This window comes from Parasteatoda tepidariorum, chromosome 11 (genome assembly GCF_982258835.1).
Source record: "Parasteatoda tepidariorum strain Cologne lab strain chromosome 11, Ptep-v5.0, whole genome shotgun sequence".
NCBI classification, from domain to species: Eukaryota; Metazoa; Arthropoda; class Arachnida; order Araneae; family Theridiidae; genus Parasteatoda; species Parasteatoda tepidariorum.
The window spans coordinates 84,609,174-84,635,009 of NC_141765.1; the positions used below are offsets into that span (position 1 = coordinate 84,609,174).

Sequence of the window (25,836 nt, forward strand, 5' to 3'; positions counted from 1 at the left end):
AGTAGAAGAAACAGGCTAGTGACATTTTCAGAGCAAAAGAAAATTTTTCATTTGAACTATTTTATTACCAATTTATTAGAAAGTGAGACAAATATTTCTTTGTTTTTATTCATTTACCATGACCTAATTTGAAATAAAAATCATGCAAGCATTCTGAAAACTGATGTAATTAGTTACGTTAAAATTTAAGTGAAAGCAAGAACAGTTCTGTTACATTAAACATACCTGTATTTATGCAACCACTTTTTTTAAAAATTTCATTAATTCTGATTCATTAATTCCCCCCAAAAAATTCTTGTCTGGTTCTTCCAAGTTCTTTAATTGTGTCGGTGTATGATTTTCAGTTTAATTTCCTGATTTTGTAGTGTTTCTCAATACTGATTTATTGGTTTTTTAAATTTATTTTTAAATATTCCCTTGCGAAAAGCGGGTATTCAGCTGGTTCAAGTGTAATTAGAAGAAATGGCAAACATGTACCTCAACTATTTATATTTATGTTTATTAAATAACTTTATTTTTCTCATGCTTGTTTTTGCATAAAAAGTTAAGGTAAATGAACTTACGAATGCTAAATCTATCAAGTATTATTTTATAGCTATACCATTTTAGAATTAAAAAAAAATTTATTGCAAATAAAATTTGGTTTAGTTATAGTATTTATTTCCATGATTTTGTTGTATGGCATTCTCACTTAATATGTCCTAATTAGACTAAAGTTTATAACATTTAATTTATTAAAAAACAGTTTTTTTTTCAATTAAAAAACAATAAATGATATGTATTTAATTAATAAAAATTTCAATAAATCATTTTTTTCATTCTGGTTGAAATTAATATTTTTCAGTTCTCTCAAATATTAGGTATAAAGAGATAAATCTAAATTTATATATTATTTGTGATATTTTACATAATAAATCAAAGGCATAGATCTTTGTTCAGAGTAATTCCATAAGCTATAAACAAGCCATTTTAAGTGCGGAGAAAAGAATAATATTTTCCAACAGAGTAGTTTTTTTCCATAGGAATAAAAGCTTCTTAATCTCATTTCTTAACATGCAAAGGTATTGGAACATTGAAGCTTGCATATATTTTACAACCCATACTTCAGTAATTTAACCCATACTACAGTATTATCCGGTTGATGTGTTTAAAAGTTGAACTGACACAATGTGCGACCTATGTACCGATGAGGTCTATAAGAAGAATTCAATTTTCCCCGAGCCACAAGAGATAATTTTTCGATCACATTGGATTTATTTAAAAACAGATGTGTACTGAATATTTTCGAAAATTACAAACCTATTTCATAATATTTGCTCTAAAAACGTTTTTCTTATTCTTTTCATTAAAATATAGTTTGATTAAAGAAGTTTTCGACTGACAAAAAACCGTATGACATCATCTGCAGTTGGTGTTACAAATTCTGATTTGAAACTTAAGAATAATTGAACTAGTATGCCTTATTTTTAACTCTCTTCTTCTCATCTATAAATTCAGCTATAAATCATCAGCTGATTAAAAATTTCTGCTCCTTTGGCGAACCAATGCATTCAATATATAAGAAATAGGAATGAAAAGTATGCTTCTGCATTAAATAAACACGGCTAATTAAAAGAAATCACGGGAGTATATAAATTCACACCGATCTGCCGTTGACTGATGTATGAACTGTCAAATTGCGACCGCAAAAAGAGAGACTAATTTTCGAAAGAAAGAAAAAAAATTTAAAAATAGAAAAAAAAATGTTCTTCAAAACAAATCCCACTTCTAAGTTTAAAGAAAATACCAAAAATAAAATGGAACAAGACTTTGAACTATTAATATATTTTAATCAAAACATTTGCTTTAGTCTCAGAAACTAAATTCATTCATTTGTCATTGAAATTCATAATTTATTTTTTTCTTCTTGAAAATAAGTATTTTTATTTTATATTTTTTTTGTAAAAAATTTTTCATCTTGTTAACTTCAGCATTTCCTTTATCTACAAATCAAAAATGAACTTTTTAAATATTTCCTTATTTCTCATTAGCTGTAAACTTATTTATCACTGATATATATATATATATATATAATAAATATTTGAAGCGTAAGATTTGGAGATGAAAGATTTTATCTTATTAGAAAAAAGTTTCCTTTTTAAATTCAGTGCAATCGTAGTTTCTTTCTTTCTTTATTAAGTTCTCTTACGAAGTAGTTATAAAACGATTTTTATCTATGTTTAACTGTTTTGGTTAAAAATTTAAATTTTTTAATGATAAACAATAAGAACTTTTATTTTCATAATTGGATATCCTTCTTTAGAGCCATGATTTTTTAATTATGAGAAAACATGTTCTTTTCAGAATTCATCTCTTCTTTTTTATGCAGCTAGAATAAACCCAGCTAAAAGAACAGTTTCATAATAAATCAAATTTTAGAAACAAAATGAAAAACAAAGGAAAAATTAAAATCTCCTGTTTACAACTAGTGATCAAAAGAACAATTTGTTTAACTTTCGGTATGTTTCGCTGTTATTCCAAACCCTTCCTCACACAGGTCATTGTACTAACGATAGCAGTGGTTGAGAGGAGAAAGAAAGAAATATTTTATCTTTCCCTTCCAAATTTGAAACGTTTCACAGTCCGAAGAGAAGAGGGAAATGCTTCATTCTTATTTTTACTCACACTAAATTTATGTTGGGCTGTCAATGTCATAAATATTTTAAACGTCATGGAATCCTTCCGCAAGTTTTATCCCTCCTATGACTACTGTTATCGTTAATTTTCTTTTTACCACTTTTCTTTTTAACCATTAATTTTCTTTACTGTAGGTCACTGAAGAATCTGCATTTCACAGGCTGCCGTTACATTTGACCGTTACTATTGTAACTAGTGAATGAAATAGTTATTCTTCCTTGTTGCACCTGGAATAAGGTGACCTTGCAATGGGAGGGGGGTCGCATGTATTTCAACATATTGCACGCTTTCTTCACATTCTTTTTCTTTAGCTCCTTTCCCCAGCTCTACAGAATATTATTAATACATTTCCTTCTCTTTCTTTTATCTTACTGCTACCCCTTCTTCCCCTTCTTGTTTTCAGGGCATGAAAAAATTATGTGTATAAAACTTATATTTAGAAATTTGGATTTTTTGATGAAGTTAGCTATCGTATGTTCTTTTTAAGAGTATAGTACTTTAGTTTTAATATTGTACTTTTCTAGTACTTTAGAACTAACAAATGTCTTCACAACATCGTAACTTCAGCTTTTTAATTAAAAATTGTTGCTAACGCAGATCAAATTGGAAGAACTGCTGCTCGAGATTTTGAGGTAAATGAAAAAAAAAATGTGTTCATAGATGGTTAGCAAATAAAGAAATAATTTTGAATTTGTCCCAACAAAATTGTGCCAGAAGGTCTAGAGTAGTAAAATTTCCACAATTGGAAAGTGATTTAGCTAAATGGATTGAAGAACATTGAGACAAAGGACTCCCAGTATCGACAATAAAAATTCATCTACAGGCTAAAATAATTGCTAGCCAGCTGGGCATTCAGGGTTTTAAAGGCTTCCCAAGTTGGTGCTATCGTTTCAAGAAAGGAAAAAAAAATCTTTAAGAACTAGGACCACTGCTGGGAAAGAACTTCTAGAAAATTGGAAGAAAAAAAAAAGACTTCTTCAAAAAAAGACTTAGTCAAAAAACTTGATGTGGAAAAATTTTCTCCCCCAGAAATTATAAACATGGTGTGTAGCGCTATTAAAAGTTGCTTATTTTCGACTTTCGTTTTTTAAAAGCCCTTATAGGTGCTTTTTTCATTGGGTGTTTTTAAAAAGTGCTTAGATTTTTTTTCTTTACCATGTCAATTTTTGCCACGCATTAAGCAAAAGCATGCTTTTTGCATTGTTCAATTCAACGTTTTAACAAGTAATTCAATCACAATCTATTTCGGCATCCCGTCGGTCCATAGCGTATGAAAGCGCCAATCATCTTACGTGTTCAGTGAAATTCTTGAAAGTCCACATTTGCGTCTACTGAGCTTGGGGATTTGGTGAGATTCTTGCACTCCCATGTGCAACTCTGCTGCATTTTGCAAGATATTCTCAATTTCAGGCTTCATTTTCTACCATCTGATATCAAACTGAAAAACCTTTTTTTTATAATGGCTAATATAATCAAGAAAAGAGTTCTTAGTCAGAAACTGGTTATTTTATCATGCTCATGTAAAGTCTTTGAAAATTATTTTGCGTTTTGTCAATGCATATAATGCTTAAAAATATTTTTTTGAGTTTTTAAGAAGTACTTAAAAGTACTTATTTTTTGTTGAAAGATTTGGCTATGCACCCTGATAAACTTGGACAAAACACCCTTAACATTTGATTGCCCTGCTAGCAAAACTGTTGACAAAACAGAAACAATGAGTTTTCCAATAAGTACTACTGGGAAGGAGAAAACATCCATTACTTGTGTATTAGCTTCTACAGCAAATGCAGAAAAGATTGCAAATGGAGAAAAGATGAAAGAAAGCAAATGGAGATGATTATTTTTAAGAGAGAAACGTTACCGAAAGGCAATCCCACCCGGCATAATTGTGAAAGCGAACAAAAAAGGTTGGATGTGTAAAGAAATAATAATAGATTGGTTAGATATGGTGTGGAGGAGATGACCTGGTGCTTTTTTTAAAAGCAGAGGTTTGCTTCTAATGGACGGGATGATTTCTCACCTTCTGATCTGGGATTATTCCAAAAGGAGAATAGAAAAATTGGGAGCATTTCTTCCTCCTCTGATACATAAGAACGGCATCATTTGATTATAAATCTTCAGTAAAAGATACATCTTTCAAAAAATTCTACAGCAACGAAACCAAAATTTTTTGCTTATCCAAATTAAATATCTTTCTGCAAAAACTTTGTAATGCTCTTTGACAATGTCACTGGTTTGCCACAATTCTTCACACTGGGTATCCCATACAATTAAATATTTACTTAGAAGATGACGTATACTTCATTGACAATAATGCAACTATGCATAGTGCACAAAGTGTTGAATATTGGTTCGATGAGCATCAATCTGTGTTTCAATGCTTTCCTCCAAAGTCTGGGTCTTCACTTTATAGAAAATATTTGAGGCATGTTAATTAGGTTCAATCAACAGCAATTTTCTCCTCTGCCTAATTTGCAGGATCCTAAGACCTGCATAACCAATGCATGGTACTATCTAGATATAATTAGATGTACTTCCAGAAGCTTGTAGATTCAATGCATACATGAATTTGAGATGTTAATTGTACAAAAGGAAGTTGAATGAAATATGCAATGTGGCCGCTTTGAATTGTTTCTACTGTTACTGATTACCTTGATTTTCATTTGTCATTATTTAAAGTTAATGTTCTCATAGTAGAAATGTTTAGAAATATTGTAACAAGAAAAAAAAGGACTAAGTGTATTCAAGATAAAAGTTCAATTATTATGCATATGACAAATTCTCTCTGCTAGTTTATTGAATTCTGATTATTTCTTTTTTATGTGTTCACGAAATATTTCATCCTATGTGAATGTCATTTTATTTTTCTAGTATTCCTTCTTAATCACATCAAGTGTAACATTTGCCTTTGGAATTGTCATACTCTTCAGTCTTGTATCCTCTCCTCGTGATGTTGGTGAGTCACATTAATTTGCACTTTCTTTTTAAACATGTTTTTTTACAAAATAGTTGATCTTTTTTATTCATTAATGTTGAATGTGAAATTGTTGAAGGATATATATATATGTATATATATTTTTATATATATACATATACATATATATATATATATATATATATATATATATATATATATATATATATATATATATATATATATATATATATATATATATATATAACGTCGTTGCCGAGTGGAAGGATTAAAACAGGTCTTAGGCAGTGAAGTAGGGTACAAAATTTATTTATTAATTATTAGACAGATATCAGCTATAAAAGTGGTAACCAAATGTTGTGTCACAAATCAAAAGTCGATGATCATTAAGTTCCACTGGGTGTAGGTATCATTTATATAAACGAAAAGTTTGATGATTGAAAAATATATTTTTTGTTGAATATACTGGATGAATTATGAATTGCCATGAGTTGAAGAAGAATTTGTCTGATAAATTTCCAACTGCCCGTTTGAATGAGCTATTCCATATTTTTGATGTACCGTCTTCCGATTGATTTAATTTTAAATGCGATATTACATATCTTTGATGACTTATAACATCATTGCCAAGTGGAAGGATTAAAACAGGTCTTAGGCAAGAAAGGAGGGTACAAAATTTATTTATTAATTATTAGACAGAGATCAGCTATGAAAGTGGTCACAAAATGTTATGTTCTTCATTATATGTTAGGGAAAATCTTGCAAAGTAAATCCGTAAAATGTTTCAATTTAGGGAAAGGGGGAAATCTTAGTAATTGTAATTGGTTTATCAAATAGGTCATACAACTCCCACAAAGAGCAAAGGGGAAAAATATCTTACTTTTAATGAATGTATTCTTGAGCCAAAAATAGATTTAAGAACAGGATGTGGCTTTTTAAAAATGTGAGAAAGTGTTTCGATTGGAATAATAAATTAGGAATTGTTTTATAAGAAAGAAAAAACATAAAAAGATTAATAGAAGCTTTTTATGTTACATATATTTATAATGACATGTCTCTCTATAGATGTAAAAATCTCTCACCCATCTACTTATTTCTAGTTTTGTGTTTAAAGTTTAATACATACTTGTATCAGATAGATTTTTGTGTATCTAAGGTCGTAAGTCAGTAATTATGTACTATAATTTTTTATTTTTTATGCAACTTCATTACTCTCAACAAACATTCTGTAGTCACAATTTTTCATTGTAATTGTATATGTAAGAAAGAAAAAAAAATTGATGTCTTTTAACAAAATAACTTAAGTTTTTCGTTTTTGTTATCGTTTTTTTTCCAGGGTGGCCACCCACCTTATAACATCATTGCCAAAGAATCAATAGTAACCTGGAATTATCAGGGAAATTTTATGTACTGAAAAAAACCTGGAAAAATCATAGAAATTTGGACAGAAACCTGGAAAAATCAGAGATTTTTTAAAGAAAAGCTGGAATTTTTTTAATTTTACTAATTTAAATTATTTACTAATTTTCTTAATTAAAGTTATTTTACCAACTGTTATACCCACTTTTAGACGAAAATTTATTGCCAAACAGTCGAAATACCATCAACTTAGCAATACTTCGCCTGCATCAAAATTTGGTTCATTATAACCCTGTTAAACTCCCATGGTTTCTTAAAGAATAGAGAACCTTTCCAGGTCACCTCATTCCCATAAGGGGACCTGGCTAGCACTCTATCCCCTGAGTCAAAGATAATAAAATAACATTAAAAAAATAATATTTTTAATAAAATACTTTATAATATTAACATTTTTCTTGTACCCAACCTAATCTTTATGAGGGAAAAAAGCGCATTGACTTGGAAATTTTAGGATTTTTACCTGGAAAAATCAGGAAAATTTGAAACCTGATTTGAGTTGCCACCCTGTTTTTCATATTTTCAAAATGCTTAATTTTTCAAAGTTATAAATTTTTTTAACAAAGTCAAAAATTTTCAGCACTTTATTATTTCTTTAATTAAGAATTTACTTACTTTTTGTTAGTTTTTAAAATGGGAAAATATGGAAGAGAGTTTCCATCTTATACAGCTCTATTTAATGAAGTGGGGAAATGGTTTTTTTTATCTTGTAAGAATACAGTTTGGAGCATAACTTTCCAGGAGTGATTCTATAGAAATTATGATATTTAAGAGACATGATTTAAAAATACTTCTTTAAAAGTTCTATTATTAATAAAATCAATATACAGAGTTTTGACCATTATAAAACAGACATTGGTAATACACTTAGCATATATAATAATAAGATTTAAATTTATGCTAATAAAGGCAGAAAAAATATTGAAGCTATATTTTAAGAGGGCAAGAAAAATAAAATGTTTTTAAAAAAATAGTATGCTATCTAAACTTAGTTAGGCTTAGAAGTTTTATTAAGTATTTTTTTAAATTAGCCCTCAGAAGGATTATTAATGATGAAAAGTAATCTACATAAATAAAATATAGACTGGGAAGCAGTAGTGATGACTACAAGGAGCACTCATACTTTTAAACTGATTTGAATGGGGAATTCTTTATTTTGTCTTAAAATTTACTATATTTTAACCAAATATTATGAATAATTAGTCATGCATATTGTGGGGATAGAAGTTATCGACGATGTCAACCTTCATCTATGAAAAGGTACCCCACCATAGGTATTGAGTTAACATGCCTTATATACTAGTGAATTGGAATTACATTTTTGTTGTGGTAAATCCCACCCATTTTTTTTGGGCAGGTGGGTGGGTAGACAGCCCTGAATAACACTGGCCGAATTGGCTGATTTAATATGTTTATGGGGCTGGGCTTATCATTCAATAAGTGGTGAACTGGCAAGCATTTAAGAAACCTCTGTTGAAAAGTGGCAAGAAAACAGGCTTACATCTTTGATTGACATCGGTGCTGCATTTTAATTACAACTGATGAAACTGGTTGCATTTTAATCTTTGTCCAGATTAGATATACACAGTAAAAGGTGAAGGCAAATTCATGGAGGTATTTATCAAGGGATAAACTGTTTTGATCTGTTCTATTGTTTATGGAAGCCAAAAACTGGCACTCCTTGATGTGGTACTGAAAACCCATGCTGCTAAAAGAGTTTTAAAGCTTATCCTGCAAGTTACAGATTTAATAAACAGTTTGTATGACGTAGGTCATTTTCATTGAATATTTAGATAAACTTACAAAAAAATTGCTATGTCATCTTGCTTATTGCAATGTTCAGATCACTAGAAACTGGATTTATAGAATGTTGAAATAAAGTTTTTTTTTGCATGCCACACTAGTAAATTACAACCATGTGTTTTAAGAATCATTGATTCCTTTACTGCCTTATAGAGCCTTCCTTTACAAGCCCTTGAGCCAATAGCTTGTATTTAGCTCAATTGAATTCTGGTGCAAACTTTAAAAAAATAAATAAATAAAAAATGTGATCTAAGCTTTAGAATTAGAACTTTCTGCTTATAAAATTTTTTAAAGACAGTATCAAAAATGATAGTTTAATAATAGTGCCAAATGAGAAAAATATTACCATTATTCAATTAGCATAATACTGAGCTTAATATTTATTTGAAATACTCATAATGTGATATCAATCTGATGGTTTGTGAATCACTGGTGATTTTAATTGTGGGGATGATAAAATCTATTAGTGATGATTTTAAATCCATTACCATCGTTTAATGAAGCAGCGAACGTGCTTCAGAGATTGCAGACTTTTTTTCTGAGGACATGAAGAGCAAGAAAAAGATTCTTAAAGAATGTTGGAATGTTTTATATTTAACAAATTATAAATAAACAAAATTGTCAATTTTTTATCACTAAAATAATATGAATGTTTCTTCTTTAATTAATTGAATTCCACAAATTTTCATGAAATTATCCATTTAGTTTATTCTGGGTTACTCTAAAATCATTATTAACCTGTTCATTATTACAGCAAAATCACCATTTATTTTCTTTTAAAGTATCACAAAAGTTCAATTTGCATATTTTATTTTTATTTTATGTTGCAATAAGTATATATTTAATTACAGGTCTCCCAGATCCCAATGACAATGGGCCAGATAAACAGCCTCTACTAAAATCTGACAGTACCTATGAAAAATTAAGTTATGAAAGGCCAAAAGCTGTGGGTCTTTGCAATGCTTGTTGCTTGCCAGGAGTTATAGCTGTATGCAAGTTATTTTTATTTTACCTGTTTCTTCTATTTTTAAATTTCCCTCCATTTTCATACTTGCCAAATCTATTTTTAAAGGGAAGTTTATATTTTACTACTTCCTCCCAATTTTTAATTTTTTATGCTCTTTTTTTTATCTTATCATAAAATATTTTTGCTTCACAAGCTGCTTCAACTATCAGGTCATCTGCTGTTCATGTGAAGTTAAAATTAGTTTAAAGAGCTATTACATATAAGTATTTTAAAGTCGTTTCATGATCTGCATGAGATCTCATTGCTAAGCAATAAATTCTTTGACACCATATCTTTTTTCTGAACAATACTTTACTATTAAAAAGTGCATTTAATACTCCATAACACTGTTCCTTCTTATAGTGTGAAAAAAAAACAAATTAATTTAAATTTTTTCTTAAAATTATTTACTGAGTTTAGTTATTTCTGCACAATTAACTTTTTTACTTTTCATTCAATAGTTATTAAATTAATTCAGTGATATCATTTTCCTTCTGTTTATCCTAGATGAAAAAAAGTATGCTTATGGTTTACCTATTTCTTCTATTAAGTGGTTTCTGATACTTAATTGATTTTATAACAGGTTTTTGAATTATTAAATGCTTTTACAAATGAATATCAAACCAAACAAAGCACGACAATGGGCTAAATTCTATATTTTGTTTACTGTTAAATAATAATGTTATTGAATACAATATAAAATGTATGAAACTTGTAGCACTTAAAGTTCAAGAAAGAGAAAGGGGTTTAATTGGAGATAAATTAGAGACTCTATAAGCCTTTTATACGTATGCGGTGCATGTGAAAAAAAGAAGAGAAAAAAAACATTAATGCATTATTTTTTTGGAAAGAAAAACAGAGTCTTTCATTTCTTCAGATGAACCCAAATTATATCATGAATATCCCATGATTTCTGGATATTGATAATAAAGAGAAGAAAAACCAAAATTATTTGTTTTGACATCCAAAATAGATTTATTGAAAACAGTCAAAAGTGTTAGTGAGCCACAAATATGACCATGAATAAAAAGCTTTCCTCAGCAACAGTTGAAGGTAGGTTCATTTCGTGCATGTTCAACTAGCCAGACAAAAATAGCAAAGAGTTTTGGTTGGTATTTACTGCAAAGAGCAAATATGTTGTGAAGGGGTTACATACTTAGGGAAAAATTTTATAAAATCAGTTTCAATTGGTGCGATTGTCACTTTGAAACTGATTGAATTATTTATTAGCATCAACAGTACGGTTAGTACTGACATATATTTCACAAGTTTTTCTCTGGCAACAAAGCTTTTGCCTGAAAAAAAGTGCTTGTTTAGAAATATTTCTTGAAATAAGAGAGAACTGCCTTAACCTATAAAAATACAAAGGAATAAAATTAAACTTTTTGCAACAACTGTCCTTTCTTAAGCTTTAAAACCAGAACAAACAAAAAAGTACTAATGCTAAATTCAAGCCATATATCTATAGCAGTGGAAAAAAGAGAAATAAATGTTAAAACCATAAATTTTATAGCATCTTAAAATTTCATATTTATATTAATTTAAAAACAAAGGTGGAGACATCTTTTGGCAGAATTAGAAATGCTCAAAATCCTGGTTGAAATTGTATCAAAATGGACTAGGTATACATTATATAGGGCAAGCATCATTGTAGTTGTCTGAACAAAGGCTTGTTTTCTTAAGTCATATAATAGATTAAATAAGAAAGAAATCAACACATTATGCTAATTAAACACTGATGTTCAACTTCCCTTCATTTATTCCAAGAACTTTTTTTTCAAAAAGATATATGTGTAGTATTAGTAACTCAATTTACTTCATTTTTGAAATTTATCTTTAAAATGCGAGACATTCATTGTCACAGCTATAAATTAATAGTCTAAATATCATAATTTAGGTCTGATTTTTACATTCAGAAAAATTAAGACAATAATAAACAGTGTATGGTCATTTTCAACTTATGGTGTTATTTAGAAATTGAAAAAAAAAAAAAAAAAACTTAGTTGTTAGAAAATATGTCTTTTTTAAAAATAATTAGACACTTGTAATTCTTCTATACTATGTAAGTCTTTTCTTACAATTCTTTTTATTTCATCATTTTTAGTTTTTGTTTTTTTGGCCAGATATAAAAAAAAAAAATTCTCTTTGGTTACCATAATCCCTGTTATTTTTCTACGTATTCTAAACAAAGATCTTATGTAACTTTCTCATATATCTATCCACACAACAAAAATTCATCATTTCACTGTCAATCACCAGTAGCTTAATAGTAATATGATGTTTTTATTTTGCAGTAAGTAATTTATTATTACAAATATTCCATCCTTTGGTCAATAACTCCATCATTTGGTCAATAACAATGTAAATATTTCTTGACAAATATTAGTTAATTTAATTAATGATAAGTAAAGAGAAAAAAAAATAAAGGAAAACTGGTAAATAATGTAATCGATAGGCTAACAGCCATGACATTTAAGGGACAAAAATCCAATGTACTAAATAATTCTAAATAAATTTTAAAGTATTTGTTTTAGACTATATATTAATAAGCTAAATTATATAATATGTGGATAAATAAATATTTTATATAATAAATAAATAATTTTTATTCGACTAATTATGGTAACAGAAAGGACAATGCAAAGTATTTACCATAAAAAAGCTTTTTTTTTTCTGGTTAGGGGTGTTTAATTATTTTTTAAATACTATTTTTTTAATCGCTGTCATATATTTTTTGTTCTTAAAGGTGCTACCAATGCTCATATTATGAATAAAAATCAGATTAAGTTTCTAAAACATAAAAGAAAAAATATTTTTCATATGAACAATAAATGGCTCCAAATTATGAAAATTACTGGTATATGCTGTTAAATTATTAATCAAATGTAATGAAAACTAAAAAATATATTTAGTCCCTTGAGTATATAAAATGGCATTTTGCAGCATTGCCATATACTCAGTTCTTGAATGTACATATTACCAAATTACAAAAATTAATGAATAAAAAAATTTTTTTTTAAAACTTGGATCGAAATCGAAAGTAGCTGAAAACACAAAAATGAACTAGAATTGCTAATTTTAAAATTTTCTGTGCTTATTTTAAATATTGAAAAGAAGTTTTAAATATTTCAAACAGTAGAGTGACAATAATAGTACCAAATAAATAAAAATACCAGTTCGTAGGGGCACAAACAGAAAGTTTATAATAGGAAAGTACCCCCAGCTGCATACAATGACATTTTCTTGGATTGCTATGTAATTCTCAATCCTTATAATGTATTTTATCTCCCCACCAATTTTGCAACTGCTGTTCTAAGCTTTTTTTAACTTTGCTTCAAAATAGGCTGGAAAGTGCAAAAATAAATTCATCTGTTTTTATTTTTGAGTATTTAGATCTTACTTAGAACTTCATCTTCTGAAATGGTTTAGAAGCAAATATGATTGTTATGTTGTTTTACTTACTCAGAATTGACCAGGTAATAAATTAAATTTTTACTGGATACCTGGAACCATTCAATAAATAAATAAAAGTTTTCCAAGGTACCTGAAACAGGCCAGCTGAAATATCAGTTTTTTGTGTATTCAAAACCAATAAAATGTTTGAACCCTATGGGTTTCTAGTAAACAGAACTGTCTCATTTCTGTTAAATAAGTCTCAATAATGGAACACTTGTGCTATTCTATTTAATGAAATGGATGTTTTTATTCTATTTAAATTTTGATCTATTTGTTTTAGTATAAAGTGAAAAAATACATATTGAACCAAAATACACACATTAAAATTACATGTCATTGAACAAATACACTGCTTTCAAATTCAAAATAGGAAAATTGAAATAAATAAAAAAGATATTGTAATGATTCATTTAAGTAAATATTTTTGTAAAATATAACATTTCCTGTATTTGAAAGATTGCAAAAGATATTAAGACATTGTAGAAAAAGATTAAGAAATTATTGAAATATATGCATATATTGTAGCAATATGCTTTTCTGTCTCAAAGTTAAAATAAAATATAACCATGTGGTTAAAATGAAATCTAAATTGTGTTAAATTTGAATTAACAATCCTTAATTTCTCCTGACTAAAACATAAACTTATTTTCTATAACAAACAAAATTCAGTTGAATATTGTGTTTATGAAAATAAAATTTAAAAAAATTATTTTGAAGTGAAAATTTTTTTTTCTTTCACCAAGACATAAATTCAATGTTTTGGTCACTCTGTGATGTAATCTAGTGGGTGAACTCATAGTTAGAAATAAAAGTAACACTCTTTATGCTACTAGTTAAACTCTACTAGTAGATTTGTTAGAATACTTTTGTTCCCACTCAAGATCTTTTTGTAATTTTGGTTTAGTAATTTTTTGAAAAGTTACTCTGGGAAACCTAATTTGTTATGTTTTTTAACCTTGCATTTAATTAATCAATTAGAAAGTAATTCTTTATTTGGTTTTTATTTTCAGTATTCTTTTGCATATGCTTGCTTAAAGTTTGTTAACTATTCCTTTTTCTTCTGGTTGCCATATTATTTGCAAATGGCTTATAAATGGAATGAAGACAAGGCTGATCTTCTCTCTATTTGGTATGATGTTGGTGGAATAATAGGTGAGGAATTTTAACTAACCGTACAATGCTGATAAAACGCCCCTCTAATTTTTACAAACATTTCTGTAATGTAGAGGAAAGGAGTTAAAATAAATGTTTCTGAAGAAACAATGCAAATTGTTACTTTAAGAACTATCAAATATATTTGATTGGATGTAGTTAAATATGAATCACAAAAAAATTAACAAAATAAAGTAAAAATAACTATAGCAAAAGGAAGTAAATATAAACTTTAATAAAATCTAGCTTACCTTTTGCAGCAATCCTTTATTTTTAAATCTTGTTGCTATTTTGGCACATGGAAGTAAATGAAAATATAAATATTCAGCAATAAAATAAAAAGTATGAATGATGTAATATTTCATAAAAAAAGTAAGTTATTAATTTCCACTAATCAGAATCTGAAAGTTCATCTAAGGAAATATCAGAGTTATCATCCAAAATGAGGTTAATGCACTCTTCATTCAGTTCATCTGTAATATTTTTTAGTGATCCAACATTAACTTCCACTAATCAGAAAGGAAAATGTCCATCTTTGCTTTCATCTAATGTGTTGGAAATGTTGAAATGAGTTAGAGATCATCTCTTCTGAGGTGGCCCCCTAAGCGGCCAATCCAAAACCAATTACATCTTGCCAAGTTAGCCTTTTTAAATTCTCGACTAGGGTCTTCTGCTTTTTTCTAATGAAGAGCCCCCCCCATTTTTTTTCTTAATGCACTATGAAAGGGTGTTATTCACGAAACATCTGCTGACTGCAAAAGGCTTGTGCATCCTGCAGAAAGTTTAAAGGTCTTATGGATTGAGGCCCAATCCAAGATAATTAATCTCTGAATGTCATCATCATTTGTACCCTAAATTCTCCATAGTTAATTTTTCATAAAATTACCCTCTATCCATCTGTTGACAGAGCAGGTAATCTTAACCTTGTGTGGTATTTATAGCTCTTTCAGCGCACAAAGTGTTATGCATCTTGTCAGTTCTTTTAGCATCTCAAATACAGGGAGTTTATGTCTGGATGAGATCACTTCTAGTGTGACCGCAAGTCTTCTCTTTTTGCACCCATTCTTATTTGAGCTCTTTCCAACTAAATCATTTGTTTAAGTGTAAGGTCCGTCAAACATCACCTTGGTTTGATCCATGTTTCTTATATTAGACAGCATATAACCATATTTTATTCTCAAAGAACGAATGGCTTGGATGAAGCCATTAGCAGTTTCAAAGTTATCTACTGGCTTTCATTCTTTCTCACATTGAAATGTATATATACGTAGACGATGCCCTGAAATCTGATTGTTTGAGTTGCTGCTATTTTCAAAGCTATTTGATACCTTCCTTTCTATTTGATACCTTCTTCAAGCATTCCATTGGATACAACAAGGCTATTCTGACTTTTTTTCTCTGAAAATTTGAAGAGGGTATCATCTTACTTGTCAGAGGTTTTCTGCGAGTGATCAATTTTTTTTGTTCTCCATTATTGTTAGCCAATATAACCTTTACTTTAGTAATCCACTCTCGTATTCTCTTTTTGTCAATGCGTAAATGCCTTGAAGTTTGCTGTATGATAGAACCATTTTCCATATGCCATCTGATGACTTGTAATTTTTTAACACTGGTCTACGAACTTATTTTAGGTATCATGCTTGTGGTGAATCTCAATAAAGACTGATTCTAATCTCTGTAAACTCACAAAATGTTTATCCTCCACCCTTTACTACTCTGATTTTCTTCCCCTATAGAGCAATTCTAAGAAATGTTCTCTTCCTTTTACACTATATCTCTTCCATTAAATTTCACCCCCTTTCTATTTGCATTTTTCTTCCCCCTTTATGACATTTCTAAGAGTGATGCTCTCTCCTTTTTACTCAATCTTTCCCATTCAATTCTCTCATCTCTCACCCCACCTTAAAATTCTCCCCTTTCTTGCCGGTAAGCACATACCATTAACAGAAATTTGACCTACATGAAGCTGGGAGAAAATGCTGTGGACCACTTGTGTTCCGCTCTTTTCCCACCTTGACTTGACTAATACCTACACTTTTGTTAGCAATTTTCAAATCAGTTTCTGTAATTGATTGATCTTTTTTTTTCTCCCACTCGTTGCTTGTTTACAGTATAACATTAATCCTCTACCCTAAACATCAGGGTAACTATTTTTAAGAAAGGAATTCATGAAGAAATTGCCAGAAAAGCACTTCTAAATTATGTGGTAGGGAAAGGGGTGGTTTTTTGGTACTGATGGACAATCAGTATTTCTATGAAACTACAGGGGGATGCTTTATTGAGTTGGGGCATTTTATCATTTTTTTTAGTAGTTTTTAAATAGTTTACTCTTTTTTAGCTAATGAAACAATATTAAAACTGTTGACTCTCTGGATTGCAATAAAATTTTAGAGTACATTTTCCATATTAAATTTTTTTAAACTGTTTTGTTATTATTAATGGGCAAAATGTTTTGCACTTCCTTGCATTTAACTTATTTATGTAAATTTACATTTATAATATATTGTTTAACTTTGATTTTGTAAAATAATGCAAGGTTGGTCAAAATGAATGCCCTAATTTCATAGGTGCACTACGAAAAATTAATAAATGTATTAATTAAAAATGTGAGGTAATAGCATGCAGAGGTAATATTAGCAAGTTTTGAATGTAATCATGAATTTTGATATGCACACCTTTTGCTGTATGGCATACATCAAGTCTGAAATGTTAATCTTGCCAAACTTTGTGAAGCATGTCTATATTGATGCTTTCGATAGCAGATGTAATATAGGACTTTTAAATTAGTCAAGGTTGTTGGATCTGGAGGCACATATACACAAACTTTTATATGGTGACCAGGGGAGGAATGCATTGTCTGCTGTAGATATGCGACCAATCCACTATTGGGGTGGTTTGTAATTAAGAGTATTATCTTTCGTTTGTTTTTGTAGAAACATTGATGACAATTGGCCTTCCAGCATCATCTTTTGGAAACTATTTAAAAGTTGCTTATATTATCTCTGAATTTATGTATATTTTAAATAAAAAATTAATTTCACGTTGCATAATGTACCTTTGAAATCTAGTTTTTTTTTACTTACCTTTATCGCATATTCAAAGAAGATAAAAACAGGAATGATTTTTTTAATATTTTTTTAATCAGAAATATTCAGAAGTTCTCTATGATCAGTAAATGTTCAAAATTTAAACGACTATTGTGGCAAAAAAGGTAAATAATGATAAGACATACAACTAACAATTTGGGAGTATTTATTTCTGATCTGAAAAAATTAGTTTGTAACTTTTTGAAAAATGATTTTTTTTATATACAAGAAAAATATTTTTACGTGATTAAAAATCTTAAAAAGAAAAGAGCCATTTTAAATAAGTGGAAGTTGTGGTAGGATTGTTTCATAACATTCAGTTTAACTAATACATGAGAACTAGTAGTTGAAAGATTTGTCCAAATAAATTATTTTTTAAATTCAGTTAACAGATGAAAATAGATTTTGATATTATGTTTACCTTTTTTTTTAAGCGTACATGTAATTTATGTTTTATAAACTCGCCCATACCTCTAACCTCCTAAAACCTGTTTTTCAGGAGGAATTGTCATAGGATACATTTCGGTAAGTAAGTTCTTTCTGATTCATTACAATACAAAAAATAAAAGATTTTCATTTGAAGACTAATTATCTTATTTCTTTAGGATAGATTAGAAAGTAGGGCACCTGTTGTTGGTTTGATGCTTTTCTTAGCACCTTTTTCTCTATACTTATATAGTGGTGAGTTTTTAAAGTTTTTTAAAAACATATTTTTTTCACTTTTCACTTCATCAATATTTTATCACTTGGAAAAATTAAGAAAATATTCAAGTGAAATTATTACTTAACATTTAATCTATGCAAAATGTTGGGAGTTTTTACGAAAATAACTTAGATTTTATTTTTGTTTGACAATGTAATTATTGTTAATTTTATAATTCCCAAATATTTTAATGTGAAAACATTACACTTGGTTTATTGAAATCCCCTGTGGCAGAATTTTTATTCTAATATTATGGTTGGTGTTCTCACATTTTGTTAGGAGGAAAATGCACTAATTATTTCCTTCGCATTTTGTAAATAATCATCACAATAAAAAAATTATTAAAAATCAAGAAATCCGTAGCGGTAATTGCCAAAAAAAGGATCGACGACAAAATCACTTAAATCTGGTATCTCAAAAAAGAATCACTCAATTGCGTGTTTTGTTTCAAGATCAGGTTGTTTTTATAAATAATATCGTATAAAAAATATCAGATTTAATAACTAGGGAGAAAGCCAGTAAATACTCAAATGCAAATACTCAAAGTAAAAACTAAGTCCTTAAATGCATGATTCGTATTTTCCATATTGCTTCAAATTTATCAGAATATTTAAAAACCACGTTAAAATCAATATCAATAACTGCCGAAAATACAACTGAAACATTATATCGATTTATGATTCTATCAGTGTAAATTGAGCTTGCCAAAAAAGTGATTATTTAAATGCATGATGCAAATGCAACTTTTAGTGTAAATTTCTGTTGAAAAGGAAACTAATTTTTCTATACTTTAAAAAAAAAAACTTTCTGCAAGAACTCTGTAACGTTCTGCGACAATGTCGCTGTGTCACTGCGGTTCTGCCTTGGGGTTGAAATTTCTCCATATAATTAACATTTATAGTCTAACAATTTTTTTCATGTATTTTATTTTTGTTCCAATATCTATTTCTTACATTTTGTAATTGCATTAGTTTCTGATAATTGACAATACATGATTTTTTTAATTTTGCAATGTTGCAAAGTAAACTGTAAAGCGACCTTGCAGTTAAAACCTAAATATTTGCCTCAATCTAGTTCCACATCCAAATAAACTGTTTTTTATACTTGATTATAGCAAGAGATTTTCTTCCTATCACACAAACAAATTGAATTCCTTAAGTAATTGTACTAATTGAGCCTCTTTCCTACCTAGGAGAGTGAGGCAAATGTATACAAGGCAATGGAAACTGTGAAGAGACTGGCCATTATGTTTTATTTTATTTCAGTACATTTTCTTCATTCACTCTTTTTCAAAAAATGCTTTTTGTTATGCTTAACAAACATTACAACATTTTTGCACAGGAAAAAGTAATTGAAAAAAAAAATGTAATGGGAGATAAAAGATTATTAGTTGGCATTGTAATGACTATTTTCTCAAGTAGTAATTTTTAGATTCTAAATATAGATTGTTTTTTAATTAATTTATAGTTAATTTAATTGTAGAAATCATTACAAGTTTTTAACATTCTCTAGAGGCTCCTGCTGATTATGTCACTAATGCTGCTATTATGACAGTGACTGGAACAATTATTGGTGGTGTTGCAAGTTTAATCAGTACTGCAGTTTCTGCAGATTTGGGTAGACATCCTGAATTATCTAACAGCAAAGAAGCTTTATCTACAGTTACTGGAATAATTGATGGGACAGGTAGCTTTGGTGCTGCTATAGGGCAGGTAAGTTTTTATTTTTTGTTTAATAACAATCAAATTTGATCATTCACTACAAATAGGCTATTTTCAAAGAAAACAAAAAGTATGTGAGAAATTTTTTGAAGTAAGATACTTAGAGAGGTATTCAATAAGAAAACATAGTTACACTTAATATTATAAAATACTAAAATTATTAAAGTTTTAAGTTTCTATCAAAGTGAGGGATCGTTTTAATTTTGAATGTGTTTAAAATAATTATTTTGATAAATTAATTAAGGAAAAACAAATATGCTTGCTCTGTTTTCACAAAACACTGGAGGATCATTTTTTTATAATATCAGCATACCTGCCAACTTTTAATTCCTTCAGTTATGATTTTTCCCAGTGGTATTAAAACGGAATTAAAATTTCAATTTTAAGCAGCAAAATACGTTGTAATTGAAAAAACTTGAGCTGAAAAAGTTGAGAGTAACGCATAATAATATATATGCATAAGTTTTTTAAAAATAGTGGTGATCAAAATCATTTAAAAATTAAGTTTATAAGAGAAAAAATAGTATATATTTACTACCACTTAAAATATAAAAATAAAATTTTACGTTAAATGCGTAAAAGTTGGCAGGTGTGTATATTCACCTTCTTAGGGCACTTAAACTTATTGCCTGTAGGCTCCGTGACATTGATCGTAATTTTTATCAATTTCCAATATTTCCTTAGGATACATATCATTTTCTTATTTCACAACTATCTGTTCCAAAAATTTCATGTTTAATGAAATGTATCTGAGCTTTTACATACAGTACTGATGAAATTATATTACATACAAACATCTAACCAAGCTTATAAAGAATATATATAAATTTTACCTTCTCTATTTTATGATAAAGGATTCATTAGCTTATATTTTGGTGTTTTGTACCAACAACAACTTTTGAGATCTTCTTCTTCTTCTTCTTCTTGCTTGAGCTTGTCAGATATGTGGCACCTCTGCACATGTTGCATTTTGTACCATACTCCAAGCCCAATTTTTCCTAGTTCCATTGTCTCGGGTCGCCTACTTTATTAATATAGTCTGACAGTCCCTTAATGGAATTAAGGTGAAGCTCTTTAGGATATGGATTGCCTAAGGTAGTGAGGCGCGTAAGGGCGAGGGCATCACATTCGTATAGGATGTGATGTGCTGATTCTACCTCTTCACGGCATTTCCGACATATTGGTTCTTGTTCGAAAAGTCCCAATCTATGTAGATGTTTCCTGAAATGATAATGCCCAGTGATGAAGCCTACAATTGTTTGAATCTTCAATCTTGGGAGCCTAAGAATTTCAGAAGCAATTTTTGCAGAAGGGCTGCTGATCATGCTTTTAGCATGTTTTTGTCCAGGAGAATTGCGCCAAACTTTGTTCATCTCCTGTTTTTCCCATTTTAGGACAGCCTTCTTTGTAGTCTTCATATTGATTCCACAGAAGGGTTCCGTTCCTATTGGATTGAAAGAGGATCCCTGTTTTGCGAGTTCATCAGCTCTTTCATTACCATCAATTCCCATATGCCCTGGTACCCAAATAAGAATGATTTTATTCCTTTTTGCCAGTTCTATTAGGAGATTCTTGCATTCCAAAACAATTTTTGATTTTACTTGAAATGAATAAAGAGCCATCAAGGCTGCTTGACTGTCGCTGAAAATAAGAATCCGCTTACCATGGTAGCCTTTCTTAATATTTATCTGCAGACAGTTTACAATAGCAAGTACCTCCGCCTGAAAGACAGTAGCATACTCCCCAAGACCTTCAAAAAGGTTGAATCTTGGTGACAAGCCACAGACACCCAGTCCTGAGAGGTTACCTTTCTTTGATCCATCGGTATACCAGATTAGATCATCATTTTTTGTATCGATCGTGTTGTTATCCCATTCTTCTCTGGTAGGAAAAACTACTTCAAATGGTCTTTCAAACACGTACTTTCTCTCCATGCAGTCAGAAGGCATAAGGAGAGTTGGATGGTAAATTTTCTTAGTAATACTGGTATGACCTCCAGAAGAGGGCTTGTCATACCATTGATATTGCAATTTCATTCTATATGCAGTCATTCTGGCAGAGCTGCACATGAAGATATCTAAAGGAGTCAGGTCCAGAATTGCCTCAAGTGCTCTGGTAGGGGCCGTGGACATTGCACCTGTGATACACAAGCAGGCCAGTCTTTGCAGACTTCCCAGCTTATCCTTCACAGTTTTCTGTTCCACTTTACACCACCATATCACTGAAGCATATGTGAAAGCAGGCCTGACAATTGCTGTGTACATCCAAAACATCATTTTTGGTTGTAATCCCCAGTTTTTACCAAGCATGCGTCTGCACATCATTATGCATTTTTTTGCTTGATTGATTTTGTAATCAACATGTTTATTCCAGGTGAGTTTTTGGTCAAGAATTAAGCCTAAAAATTTCACCTCAGAGGCAATATTGATTTCAACGTTAAAAAGTTTTGGGATAAAAAAGCCTTCCCTTTTTATTTTACGAGTGAATGGTACTAGATTGGTCTTCTGTGGATTTATGTCCAGATTCCTCTCCCTGCACCATTTGCTTACATAACTTAGAGCGTTTTGCATAAGTTGGCAAGTTATGTGAAAATCTTTGCCAAGGATGAGTATGACAATGTCATCCGCATATCCCTGGGTATAGTAGCCTGTATTATTTAGATGTTTGATTAGGCTATTTACAACCAGATTCCAAAGTAATGGTGATAGTACACCTCCTTGTGGACAGCCTCTGGTTGTTTTCTTTTCTAATGTCTCGTTGAAGATATTCATTTGAATGGCTCTATCCATAAGTAGGGACTTAATCCATAAACATAAAGTTTGGTCTATCCCTGTTTCCCTTAAGGCATTAAGGATGGATGGGTGAGAGGTATTATCAAAAGCACCCTGAATATCTAGGAAGGTGGCCAATGCAATTTCCTTTCTCTCCAGGGTGTCTTCAATCTTAGATACTAGCTTGTGTAAGGCTGTCTCTGTAGATTTACCAGGTTGGTAGGCAAACTGTAGATTATGCAAGGGGTTATTGCTACCCAGGTAATCCCTAATATGCCTATCAATAATTTTCTCCATAATTTTAAGAAAGAATGAAGATAAGCTAATTGGTCTGAAAGACTTAGCCTGGTCATAGTTACTTTTGCCAGGTTTAGGAATGTAAACAATCCTGGTCTTTTGCCATAGCTTTGGAATATGTCCCAGTGCCAGACTGGCTCTGTAAATTCTGGTTAACACAGGGATGATAGGATCTCCTGCCTTTTGGATCATTACAGGAATGATTCCATCAGGTCCAGGGCTTTTAAGTGGTTTGAAGGTGGAGATAGCCCACCTGACATTGTTTTGATTGATAACGTTCTTAGCATAGGTCCATTGATTTCTTTGTATTCTTTTTACAGATCCAATGAAATGTTGTCCTTCATTGCTATCCATATCAATGGCTCCTGGAAAGTGAGTTTTGGCCATAACTTCCATTATCTCTTTTCCAGTGGTAGCAAAGTTGCCATCCTCATCCTTTAAGGTGCCAACCATTATGGGTTCATCCCTTCTAAGGATTCTCTGGAGTCTAGCTCCTTCAGAGATAGAATTTACCTCTTCACAGAACTTTCTCCAGGATTCTTGTTTGCTTTTCCTGACATTTTTGTTATAGTTGGTGAGGGCTCTTTTATAGTTGTCCCACTCACCATGTTTCTTTGCTTTATTAAAGAGTTTTCTAACATTTGCCCTTTCAGTTTCCAAGGAGTTGTTCCACCAAGGACATTGGGGCTTTGCTCTTTTGGTACGTGTTGGGCAATTTTTATTGTATGAACCTAGAATTTCGTTCTGCAGAGTTTCTGCTGCAATTTCTAGATCATAATTATCTCTAATATAATTTTCTCCCAGTTGAGTCAGCCCCATGATATCATCTTGGAATTTCTTCCAATTTGTTCTCATGGGGTCTCTGAAGCAGCGGTCAATATTTATATTGGAGTTTATTTCAAAATGGATGTTTTGATGGTCGGAACCTGATGGTCTCCCATCTACTTTCCATTTCGTGATATTTTTACTGATAGCCGGTGTTGCTATAGTAATGTCAATTACTTCAGAACGATTAGAAGTTATAAAGGTAGGGTCATTGCCTTTGTTCAAAATATCTAAATTGTAATTAAGAATAAAAACTTTGAGATAAACAAACAACAAAAGCTTTCACTCTAGTAGCCTAAACTTTTAAAGGTTTCTGTAAGTTGGTAAGTAAAGGCTCTGTAAGTCAAAAAATGATTTTTTTTTTTCTTACTGTAGATACTTTTTTTTTAACCCAACAACTTCCTTACTTTACTTCTAAGTGTCTTAAAAAGGATTTTGACTTATATTTATTTGAAATTTTTCTGCACATGTACAGTCCACAGAAAAAAAAGAAGATATCACCCTGAATAACTTTCGTTCTAATGATCGGATTTTCACGAACTAAGTGTCAATCTTAATGGTTCCTGGGGGTGACCTCAAATATGCTAATTAATTAGTGCTAACTATTAATTAAGTTACGAAATCAGACACAAAAACGTACTTTCTCTGAATAAACATAAATTTTTTTTTTACATATTTGGATTTTTCATCTTCAAAATATAGGGGGTAGCCGCAATCTGGGAAATGTGGTCCCTATAGTTTGGTCAGGAGAGCGATTCAAAGTTCGGGCCCCTTAATGTTAATTTCGCTTCTTGCGTTTTCAGTCATATTTCAAAAACTAATCAAGCAATTCAAAAAAAAAATTGCATCCACTCATAAAACTCATTTACCCAAAGATAATTTCATGAAAAAAATAATTTTTAATTATTATTTTTTATTATTTAATTAAAGTGAGGATGAAAAAAAGTTGAATTATGAGGTATGAATTTTTTTCTACCATTTTAATCAACATATTTTTCAATTGAAAAATCTAAAGTTTCAACTGTTTTTATTTATTAGAAGATGAGAAAAATTAAAATTAATTATTTAAAAAAAATAATTTGGCGACAATGAAGAAATGATTAAGAAGGGCGATAAATATTAAAATGTGATAAACTTACGAGGAACTTGACTTAGCGCGCAGCGTAAAATTTCATTCATATTTTTTTCGCTAAGAATCGTTTGCTAATCTTTTTATTTTTATTTTTTTAAATGTTACAATGTTTCTTTTTTAGTCCTCTAAAATTCTATTTGCAATTTAGTAAAGAAATTTGAATAAAACATTTTATTGAATAAAAAGCATTTTATTCAAAGAATGTCAAGCTCTATAAAAGAATGCTTTTGATAGAATATGATTATACACCAGATTGTGCTTATTTAAAGTGATTATTTTTTAGTTTTTAGTTTTTTTCTCAATAACTGACACAATTTCAATAATATATTTACGTATGAATGGATTTGGAATAAAACATTTGTTAATTTCTTAAAAATAATTTTTAAAAATATTAATAAAAATACGTAGTCAACATTTTTGAGCATCTCTCACATCATCGCAAATTTCTCAACATCTTATACATCCTCTTAATCTTAAAGGTATTTTTTTAATCACCTGTCCGGAAGTGTTTCGCAGAACTATTTTACCAACTATTTAATTAAATTTTAACATTTTTAAAAATCTTATTCTTTACCCTACTACGTTTATTATTTCTTCATTAAATCAATTTTTTAGTACTTTAATTTAGGTTTTCTTTAAAGTGAAGTTCCTTTTTAAATTATAGTCAAGTTTTTTTAAAAAGAATTATTGTCTGCTAGCTAAGAATAAAACATTGTTAAGAAATTAAAAACATTCCACTGTTTACAATTATTTAATGAAACACATCTGATTATCAATGATTTATATTCCTTTTTCGAAAAAAATAGTATGCTTAGTAAATAGTCTTTTTTTTGTTTTGTTTCTTGCGACTTCAACAT

General features: G+C 29.7%; 1 protein-coding gene across 2 annotated transcripts in view; it reads left to right on the forward strand.

The window, feature by feature from the left end:
* The window catches only part of LOC107446427 (sugar phosphate exchanger 3), a 53,816-nt gene that overhangs the window by 20,017 nt on the left and 7,963 nt on the right, over positions 1–25,836 (forward strand). For both annotated transcript variants that reach the window (XM_016061067.4, XM_016061068.4), the window contains 6 exons: positions 5,548–5,632; positions 9,682–9,818; positions 14,303–14,444; positions 18,030–18,055; positions 18,136–18,211; positions 19,746–19,945. In XM_016061067.4, the coding sequence (XP_015916553.1) occupies positions 5,548–5,632; positions 9,682–9,818; positions 14,303–14,444; positions 18,030–18,055; positions 18,136–18,211; positions 19,746–19,945 (666 nt within the window). The remainder of the gene's footprint in view (positions 1–5,547; positions 5,633–9,681; positions 9,819–14,302; positions 14,445–18,029; positions 18,056–18,135; positions 18,212–19,745; positions 19,946–25,836) is intronic.